The sequence below is a fragment of the Coenobita brevimanus genome, chromosome 62 (genome assembly GCF_032717465.1).
Source record: "Coenobita brevimanus isolate Jiangsu-jjx chromosome 62, ASM3271746v2, whole genome shotgun sequence".
Lineage (NCBI taxonomy): Eukaryota > Metazoa > Arthropoda > Malacostraca > Decapoda > Coenobitidae > Coenobita > Coenobita brevimanus.
In genome coordinates, this window is record NC_137015.1 from 36,202,114 (window position 1) to 36,213,278 (window position 11,165).

The 11,165-nt window shown below is 41.8% G+C and overlaps 1 protein-coding gene across 1 annotated transcript in view; it reads left to right on the forward strand.

Annotated features, from left to right (window-relative positions):
• Positions 1–10,853, forward strand: part of LOC145404136 (uncharacterized) — a 10,988-nt gene extending 135 nt beyond the window's left edge. Inside the window, exons 1-4 of the mRNA XM_080275763.1 lie at positions 1–63; positions 5,344–5,603; positions 7,757–7,861; positions 10,685–10,853. The exon at positions 1–63 is cut by the window's left edge and continues 135 nt beyond it. Coding sequence (XP_080131889.1) covers positions 1–63; positions 5,344–5,603; positions 7,757–7,861; positions 10,685–10,853 — 597 coding nt within the window. The remainder of the gene's footprint in view (positions 64–5,343; positions 5,604–7,756; positions 7,862–10,684) is intronic.
• The last annotated feature ends 312 nt before the right edge of the window (positions 10,854–11,165 follow it).

Here is an 11,165-nt window from a genome sequence, read left to right on the forward strand (position 1 = left end):
AGTAATGTCGCCCACTCCCGCAAGAAACGTTTCCTCGGGCTGCCTCTGGGAACCAACTTGGAGGTAATATATAGGTTAGGCCAGAAACTGATGCTTTTGCCACCTCTTTTTGTTGAATCTCTAAAGATTATGTATATAACGTTCGCGGTTTTTGCCACCTGTTTTTACTGAGTATATTTCCACATGCATTATTTTTTTATCTATTTTTTTTTTTTTTTCGATTCAGTCGACTGATTTTACCCCCCACATTTTTTTTCATGTTTTTTATAGTCTTATACTGTACTAGTATTCTCAAAAGTTGCTGTTTCTTCTATGAGATTTAACTCACTGCTGAGTGTTGCTTTCTATGTAGCAAGAAGTCAGACGTTGAGAGCTGGACATGCTTACTTTCTTCATGTTACAGTTATTAAGCAGAGGAGAAGGTAGGCGTGCACTTTTGTTACATGTATTACAAGTCAAAGCTGGGTATATTTTTTTACGTGCGTCGCAACACGCCAGGTAACAGTAATAGTAGTAGTAGCTGTTGTTGTAGTAGTAGTAGAAGTAGGAGTATTAGTAGGAATAATGGTAGTAGTAGCAGTTGTAGTAATAGTAATAGTAGTAGTAGTAGTAGTAGTAGGAGGAGGAGGAGGAGGAGGAGGAGGAGGAGGAGGAGGAATAACAGTAGCAGTTGTAACCCCATGCCCATCTGGACCTGAAGCTGGTGGACTGCAGGCTGAAGTAACTTCCAATGTGTCAAAGTAGTTTTCATGAAATAATGCATTCAATGATTTTCTGTTTTCAAATCCAGTAGTTACCTCCTTCCACTACTATGAATTGTTTTGACAAAAATGAAGATGCTGTCATGTCACATAAATATATTTCGGCATGAAAATTTTGAAGGTGCTCTCTAATGGGATATAATAAAGCTTCCCATCATCATGCGAAACATAACTCACGAAAAACAATAACATTTCACCGCGACCTGGGATGAACGACGTTATATTATGGGCGTTGCTCTCTCTCTCTCTCTCTCTCTCTCACACACACACACACACACACACACACACATTCACGAAACCATTTTTGTCTTTCTGGAAGGCTTAAGGAGCAGAGATGATATAGCAAGGGGCTCTTTGCATTCCTCTCACTGTCAGCATCGCCTTATTCCCACTGTTACGCTGTATATGGAGCAGCGGGACCAAGACATTACAAGCCGGCATAAAACATGACCCATATTGCCAGTCACATATCAGTCCAGTCATGGAACTCTCTCTCTCTCATTCGTCTTAGTCCATTTTCTTTCCAGCTTAGAAGGCTCCCTAGCACACTTCTTTACCAGTACATCTGTGCATAAAGGATGTTAATCTCTTGCATGTAATTTAATTTAACCATACTGACGAGAAGGTTAAACATAATATATATGAAAATGTTATTATGGTGTTGTCGGCTAAAGAGGAAGTGCCGGGTTAAGAGTGCGTCCTTTCTTCTCTTCCTTGTTTTAACAAATTTGGTGGTACAAATGGTGTGAGGTATCATGGTGTAAGAGCGTTAGAGAGGGACAGTGCTGAAAATGAAAGTTGCTAAAATCTTCTAAAATTGTAGTAACGCCTCCCCCGGCATGCCACTCCCAGACAAAAAAAAAAAAGTAACTGGTGGTGTCAAGTACTATAATGTTACAGAAAGGGATAGTGGTGGACCGAAATAGCTAATAGTTCTAAACATAAAACACACTCCCCATCCCTCCCCAGTGAATACTTCCGGTCTACATAATAATCTAAGTGGAGTAGCAAAGTATGGGAATGTTTCAGAGAGTGAGAGCGCTGAAGAAAGGAAAACAGAAGAGTAAAAAAAAACTGCTAAAGCTCCAGTAACACCCAGCCCCCTGCCTCCCCCCTGAATTTCAACTTCCGTCTGACACACTAAAGTGTCAGTGTGCTGGAATGTTAGGGAGGAGAACAGTCGCAGACGCAGCTGGCCAAAACCCGCTCAAGACAGACTCTCCCACGCGCTTCCCCCTAAGTGCTTCCGGCTCACGTAGCATGGTGGTTGCGTGGGTGTCGTGGGGTTACAGAGAGGAACAGTGACAGGCAGAAGTGGCCGGAACTTTTTCAGAGCAGTCGTAACACCACGGGGTACGATACTTTCCCTGACAGTACTTCCGGTTCACGTAAGAGGTCAAGGTCTCACGCCAAGGTCCAAACGCCAAGGTCACCGGCTGTTTTTGATGTCTGGGAATACGTTACAGTTGCTCCTTCGGTTTCTGGACATGCCTCTTCAATAGGATGACGTTGTAATTTATTCTTACTCCTTCATGACCATAATTATCTGACTTACTGGAGATTTGGAACTGGGAATTTGATAGTGCCTTCATTAAAACATTTCTTTACATGAGATCCTTATTAATAAAAAACAGAAAGTCCTCGCGCTGAACATGTTAAATATCTCTTGTACCTCTAACGTAGTAGCTCGTTCACTGACCACCCACCTGCGTCGCGATGGCATAGATGTCAAAACGGCATTCGGAATCACTGCCTATTTTATGCCTTGCTCCCAACTACCAAGAAAACTAATCCGGCTGTCAACATCATGGTCTATACTGTATATGGGGATCCTAATTTAATCTTTCTACCTGCCTTATCAGACCCATGCTTGCCAGTTTCATAACCTACTTGATACCAAATTTAACAAAGTCCCTAATAAAAGTTTTGTCAGTCAGATGGAAAGCATGATGGCCCTGCATATTAAATGAAAGTATAATTCTCTTACCTGAATACAATGTAAGTCACACATTTCAAGCAGATTATGTCTTCTAATGAATCTGATTTATCCAACAGAGACAGTTTCGTGGTCTTATATGGGCCGGATTACCAGGTATAGGCAAAATGGGCAACCTCCTACCAGGCCACGGCCTGTCACAGGCCATCCAGATTTCCCGAGCGGAATAAATATACGCTTTGGGCGTCCAAATAAGGGCCATCACCCATCACGTCTCCAAAGAAGGCCATTATAGGTCATGCCAAAATTTCACTGGAAATAACGGAAGAAAAAATATCTATATGTTGCAGGCCAACCGTCTGCCTTGCCTACCAGGCCACAGCAGGGTTAATCCGGCCCTGGGTCTTATCAGTCATTTCAGGTCAACTGGCTGTTGCTGACTGGTATAATCGGATATACTGCCGCAAAAGATATAACTGTTTAGTTAATTTAGTTAACTCATGGCCATCTGACTAATAGCATCTCTCTCCTCAGTTCCTCTCTCAGTCTGCCTTCCCCCTCCCTCCTGCCCCTCGTCATTAACCCTCCACCTTCCACTCTCCCATCTTCCTTCATCTCCCCATCATCTCTCTTTTCTATTCCTCTCCCCTTTCCATTCTCCTTCCCTTTCCCTCATCTTTCCTCCGTCATCTTGATTTTCTTAATATCCGTTACCCAGCAGCTCATCCACATCAGCTTCTGTCATCTTGATATCTTAGCTTCTGGTGCCTGTCAGCTGATCTGTCAACAAACATCCGTCCTTCTAATCGTTTTAGTTTCTCCCTTAATCCCTTCAATCTGATTACGTAATTTTCGTGTTATTGCTACCTCCACACGATTTTGTTCAGCTTACGAGAGATTTTCCGAACTGGAGGGGTAAGCTATAGTCTTCATTAGTTCCTTGAGCCCGATTTATTTTTTCCTGTGTAATATTTCCTGGTGGTACAAATAATAAATTGAAAAGCACTTCATCGGATTTTAAAAAAGCTAACCATTAAGTTGACCAGTATCAACATCATTCTATCATATCTATTTTTAACCCCTTCAGCTTGAGCACGTTATTTTCGCTATATTTTTACTTACCAGACGACTTTACTCAGGTTCAGAACACACTCTCGTAGTGAAAGGGTTAATGAAGGCTATATCTATCACCTCAGGCCTACACCTGAAAATGTTTCTTCTTAGCCTTTAAAAACAATCGTCACAAGATAGCAATACAAAAAAATGAAAAATACGTCCTGGGATTGATGGGTTAAACTTCCAGCATCCATTAACAATAATTGTTAACAAACCTCCGCCATTCTGATTTTCTTAACTTCCAGTACACATGCTCAGCGGCACGAAATTTTTGTCATTTGGTTTATTTTCTATACTTTCAGAACTCGTAAAGTTGTTCGATGTGTTCAGTTTCAAGTGCCAACGCTCTGATGGATTATTGGTTATGAATTGACAGTCACGTTACCTCAAAGTTTTAATTGGTTCAGTATACATCAGGTGACCAGTGTCGACAGACATCTGCAGTCTTATTATTATTATTATTTTTTTAACTCTTGCACACATCAGCTGATGTTCATCTTAACTGTCTTCGTTATCCATCAGCTGATCGCTGCCAACAATACTCTGTCGTCTTCATTTTCCTAACATTTCAATACAACGAGGCATTATTAGTTACCACAGACTAATTCATTTCAAGGGGGATCCCTCTAACCATAAAACATTCACTGATCCCCCTTCACAACCATCTTGTCTTTACATCCGCTCTCGCAGAGGTGAAAATCAAGTTCGATTCGAGTGTCTGTGTGAACTAAAATAACAGTTTTATCTAATTTGGATTAATCTTGGTGGATAAGCTGAGGATCAACCGAGAAGGTGACTATCGTTTTTGAGAAAATTTCATAGATCAAAGTCACACGGCAAGGTCAACTTAAAGTTTTTCATCGATGGAAGAGTTCATGATAATACAAGGATACAGGAATTCGACTATGTGAACAATTAGTCAAAGTTCTGAGTCACAAAGACAAGTCAAAGGTAAAGGACACTGGGCAAAGTCAACTTAAACAGCTGACCTGATTTGAACCAAAGTTGATAGAAATGTTAAGGGTTAGGCAAGAATGAAGTGTTTCGTCTCTGGGTGTAATCTGTGGTTAGTCAAGGTCACAGTCAAACATCAGGCCCTTGATCAGTTGGTGTGTGTGTGTGTGTGTGTGTGTGTGTGTGTGTGTGTGTGTGTGTGTGTGTGTGTGTGTGTGTGTGTGTGTGTGTGTGTGTGTGTGTGTGTGTGTGTGTGTGTGTGTGACGATGAGCACAGACGCCTCCCTAATATTCAGTAGTCCTCCTACGTGCTAGACATCTGTATACGTCACCACCGGCGCTAAAACCCACCGTCCATACTGAATACATGCTTGGCCTGTCCTGAGACTGGTGTAATGGCATTAATGGTGCTGGGAGGTGCTTTGATGACACATCGATGGGTCTTGTAGTACATCAGGTAGGCCTATTTTAACGTACCCCGAACATCAGCGTCCTCTTCTCAACACTGGAATCAACTGACGTCCTTTTATACGGCAGGTCACACTTCTAATCGCTTGACCACTACCTTCCCTGCAGGTGAAATGGTCCCTGAACTTCCCCTTCGACACCTTCACCTTCTACAAAGCCAAGCTCCAGTTGGCCCTCCCCATCAAGGTGCCCTTCCCCGCGGGTCTGATTGTGGGAGGCGGGGAGGGAGGGAAGGAGGGGAGGGAGGAGAGAGACGTAGATGAGCTTGTTCCCATGGCTGCGTCCTTACCTGCACACATCCGTCAAAAGAGGGAAGCGCGGCAAGAGAGAACATCTGTGTATGGCTACCTGGAGGCGGCATTTGAAAAGTAAGTCCTTCTGAGTCTACTGCTAATCCATTTCTAGCTTATAGTCAGTTTGTTTTCATCTGATGGACCTAGATCACTCCCGCCACTAGAAAACTAAGTCGTGATTGCATTATATTCGATGACCCTTGGTTCTGAGATAGGACTGAGTCACCTGGATGTTGCATTTGAAAAGTATGTCCTGTTGGCTCTTACGAAAATCCCTTCCTAGCTATATCTGGCTTGTGTTTATCTGATGGAACTGGACAACTCCCAAAACTCCTATACTACGCTGTGGTGGCATGAAATTCGACGAACCTTAGGTAGATGATTGGAATGAGTCTCCATGGTTTCTAGTCAATTTTATCTTCCAGCCTGATTGCACTCTGCCATACTCTAAGACGAAAGAGGTTTGGGATTTTTATGAGGTAAGAGTATGTGCACTACAGTTCTCTTGACTCTTCACCAAGTCTACAATGGCAAATAATCCCCGACATAAGAGGGCAGGAGGCCAAGAGAGGTGTTTGGTATGGTCTAGGGTACATGTGAAAACGGATCAAGAGGCCTGTGTACCGTAGTGTAAAAAGGTCCTCTGTATACAAGAAAACGAAAATTCTATTCTAAAATTATTAAAATGGAGAGATGTAAAAAGTGCAGAAACAACACACACAGACACACACCCACACCCACCCACACACACACACACACACACACACACACACACACCGAAACAATGAACACTTGGGATGGGAGGAGATTCAGAGTTCAATACCCATTACCACATTCCACACTGTACTCACCAAAACGTCTATACCTGTAATTATGGGTAATCGGCATAGAATTCTGAATCTCCTCCCATCCCAAACACTTTGTGTGTGTGTGTGTGTGTGTGTGTGTGTGTGTGTGTGTGTGTGTGTGTGTGTGTGTGTGTGTGTGTGTGTGTGTGTTTTATCTCTTGTTTTTGCACTTATTCCATCTCAACATCATAACACTTATTTTAGAATAAATTGTTGCATTCTAGTTTATGATTTTTTTTTTTTGTGGCAGCTAGTACCAAATGAAATTACTCTTAACTATATGATAAACGTTACCGCGATTACTAATACTGTACAATATACGCAAAATGCTTACATGGAATGGAGCAACACAATTCCGTAGAGTTTTACACGTCTGACACAATATCTGAGTGAGTGCTAGAGGATGTTTTTCGGCTTTAATTGCTCTGTGACAATGAAACCGCACATCCCCGACCGTTAAGAATCGTTTTGGTGCGCAACACGCTCGTGTACGCCTTTTCGTTTAGGAGTTATGACTGATGAAGATATAAAAAACAAAAAAATCGATATTACTGCGAGCCGATTTCGCGACTACTCTGGTTAGCAGGAGTTAACGAGTAATTTCTTTTTTCTTTATTATATGTCCGACCCTGACCATAGGCTCAACAGCACGTTCTCTGAGGCCCAGCAGTTCTTCAGCGCACCATACGCCTCCACGTGTCACCACCGTCCATATTGAATGCATGCTAAGGCTGTCTCATAAAGGACTGGTGTACTGACTTTAACGGGGGTGTTTTTACGACCTTTCGGCCAGGTCTCATGATAGATCAGTCAAATACGCGGTACGTTTTATCGAAATCCAAGTCCTTAAACTGTTCCTTGATCAAGCATGAACTTAACTCGCGTCCATTAAGACTGCAGCGAAAGACTATTCCGTTTCGACTAAATTTCATTATTATTACCATTTTATTTCACTGTCAAGATCGTTTCGGTAACCAGAATAAAACTGCAGTCCCATGGTAAAAGAAAAATGAATTACAGAATCTGCTGGTGATGGAAATAAGCAATTAAAAAATAAAGTTTAAGTTTCTGAGCCTATGACTCCGTTAGGGTGACCCAATCACGGCTCAGCATTGGAGGTGATGTGCCAGTTTTGTCTAGTTAAAACTGTATGCAGAAATAATAATACAGTGAATAAGCAAACAATAATTCCAGTAATAGTGATTATTCATCCACTCATCATCCATTCCTTTGTTATTCAAGCAAGAGTGTAAGAGTCCTGAGTCAAGCTATTCAATTAATATTTTTAAGGTGATGGTAACCAGTCATTAACCCCTGAGCGGCATGACGTGAGCAATTACACCATGATAAAGGATGACACCAAACCAACGTGTGTTACAGGGCTGGTGGTAATGGGCGAGAGTGTCTACTAAGAGCCATCTGTGACGTGGCTGAGGCACCCTTCGACCAAGGCCTACTGGGGGAGATGATTAATACACTCCTTACGTGAGTACTGTGTGTGTGTGTGTGTGTGTGTGTGTGTGCGTTTCTTCAATGAACATTAAGCTATCTGTCTATCTATCTATGTATGCAATTAATATATAAACATCTCTCTCTCTCTCTCTCTCTCTCCACCTTTCTTTGTGTTCCTTCCCTCTCGTCTTTCCTGATCTTTTTATCTACATCATTTCCTTTTTACCGCAATAGTATCATGTAAGTAATACTGCAGGTCGTGTGTCTGCCTGTGCGTCTGACGGTCTGTTCAAGTTTTCAACGTTTGTAACGTTTGACCTAGAAACCTCACTTTCTGTGGTCTTGTAGCTACTTACCTTATTTAGGTCAAGTTCGAATGGAAGATTATGGGTAACAAAATCAAGGTTACAGACAAGAAAAGGCTGCTGGTTAGCCCTTTTCTTTCAGCCATTCCGTTTTTCTCCCCTTTTTTTTACGCCGATGAACCATTCAGTGTTTTTATAATAATAATAATAATAATAATGATTATTATTATTATTATTATTATTATTATTATTATTGTGGTGATCTGACGATTAAATTTATTCAGCTAAAGGACTGACTTTCCGAACTGAAGATGCTTGATATAGCATTAATAAACGCCTTCAATATAAGAGCCTTACCTTAATGAATACCGTATATATATATATATATATATATATATATATATATATATATATATATATATATATATATATATATATATATATATGGTCTGGTAGGAGCAAAAATAAACTAAAAAAGAACATCACCTGCGCACAACTTGTTACTTCATCAGTACTTAGCCTGAAGCACATACAAAATACTACAAAGTCCGTCCTGTTATGTATCTCCAACATTCCCCTCCCCAATCTCAATTCATCTTCCATTCATGAGATTGCTTGGAAGTAACTGCAGTTTCTCCCCATTCATTTTCTTAAACATAAGTATTAGGGAGTATATTGCCCTTAGGAAAAGCCCTACATCAGCTTTAAGCATACGGCCGTAAGTGCTCCCGCCCCCTCGATTTCATCTTCCACCCGAGTGAATGCAGGAGAGTGACTCCAGTTTCTCGTAAATAATCTAATCGAGTGAGTACTGTACTGTTCTTGGGAGTAAAATAATGCTCTCTCTCTCTCTCCAACTTTTGCTGTGCTTGCTCGTAGGTCCGGCAGCGTGGCAGGGTGTGGGTGACGGAGCGGTCAGTGGTACAGTTTTTATTGCATATAGGGCTGCAGTTTGAGGTTTCCCAGACTTTCCCGGAACAAGAACAGAAATGAGAGTGCGATATGGACACACTGACAGATATACAGATGGACAGTTATATATAGTAGGCAGACAGATACTTAGAAACAAATGGAGTGCGGGAGATATAGGATTCATATGTGGGAGAAATGGGAGAAATGGCGTTCCCCCGAGCTAGACCTGTATTGGATCATATAGCCCCGCTAGGTTACAAGAGCGCGCTACCACTCCCGGCACGGCAGTCCCGGGAGAGGATCGAACTCGCAATCCCCCAATTACGAGCCTGATGCTCTACCACTGAGCCACCGTGCCCCCGGGATTCATATGTGGAAAAAATGACAGGAGCAAAGGAATAAACTGACCAGCAGGGACATTGGTAAAAAGGACAATTATGGAATAGGGAAGTGATACGCAGATTGATAAATAAACAGCTGGCAAACTGGTAGATGGAGAGTGACAGAGGGAGACGCTAAACAGACAGACAGGTCCTAGTCGTTGTTCGACCGATAAATGAATAGATACGGATGGATAGTGATGTAAGTAGAGAAAGCCATATACACTGAGTTACACAGATAGGTGCATAGTGATATATACTGGCAGACTGAGAGGTAAATAGAGAAAAAGATGGAGAGAGGCAGACAGACGGAGAGACTAGTAAACAGGTAATATGACCACTGAGTGATAGTGGTAGAGACAGAGTGCTGAACAAATATGTAAACAGAGAAGTAACGATACACAGCGACGTAGACAGAGACAACCTGATGGACTGTGACAGAGGTAGACAAATACAGTAAATGGGTTATACTGAACAAAAAACAATACCTGAAGGACAAGTGCTGGAAATGATTTTTTTTTTTTCACTAGCACTGCGTTGAGTTGGGCATCAATTGGTCAACTGCAATGATCCGGTGATCATGGAGTATTCGATAACTAACCGTGTATTCATAATTCTTCTGATTTACCTTGACGTATTTCTTTTTTTCCTGGCAGTGGGGTAAACTTAAGGGCAAAACATTTACAAATAAACCTCGCATACTTGATCAATTACAAGAAAATACTATTAGGAAGAATGCAGCCGTCACAGGGAATAAGTTGCAACGAAAATTAGCATTTTTGGAGCACCAGGTTCAGTAACGTTTGAACGCTGTAGACCGCTTTCGCAAATTAATATAACAGTTGATAAACTGTAATGAAGTGAGGAAAATATGTACGAAGTTTCACTTACATCGATTCATTAATGAAAATATTAAAATAATTTTTTGGTCTCAGAGTAGTGAATCACCTTGTGTGTGTGTGTGTGTGTGTGTGTGTGTGTACAAAACAAGCCTAAGCATTTCATTCTTCGCAAATCTATCATTTTTTGCATTACACTTTCACATATTGCCTTATTCTAAGCTACCTTACTTTCTCAGTGCATGAGAGAGAGAGAGAGAGAGAGAGAGAGAGAGAGAGAGAGAGAGAGAGAGAGAGAGAGAGAGAGAGAGAGAGAGAGAGATGTTTAAGCCAATTCAATATTCACATCAACACTCTCATACTACTCCCCTGATATCGTATCTCACTCCGTCTCATCAAGACTTAATTTCTTCCTTCAAGTGCATCCTTGGCTGGGCGACCGGATGACCCTAGCGAAGGAGAGGAGTACGACCAGTTCATCGAGGCCGAACTGCATGGAAGACTGAACGGCAAGTGCGAGGAGCGCTACAGGAAGTGCAAGACCTCGCCCTTCGACCTCATTCCAGAAATTGTCCACACCATAGTTTAAGTCCTTAACATCATCTGGCAGTGTCATTAGGCGGGTGAATCGTATGTCTGGGAGTGTTATTAAACTTGTGAATCATACGGTTGGCATTATAAGGTGAATCGTATATCTGATAATGCTGTTAGGCAGGTACTGTAGATCATGCGCCTGGCATTATTATTAGGCGAGTGAATCATAGTCTGACAGCGTCATTAGCCTTGTGAATCATGTCTGGCATTATATTGTGATTCATATATCTGACAGTGGTGTGAATCACATGTCTGGGATTGCCGTTAAGCGGGTGAATCAAATGTCTGGCAGTGTTGTGAAACTGGT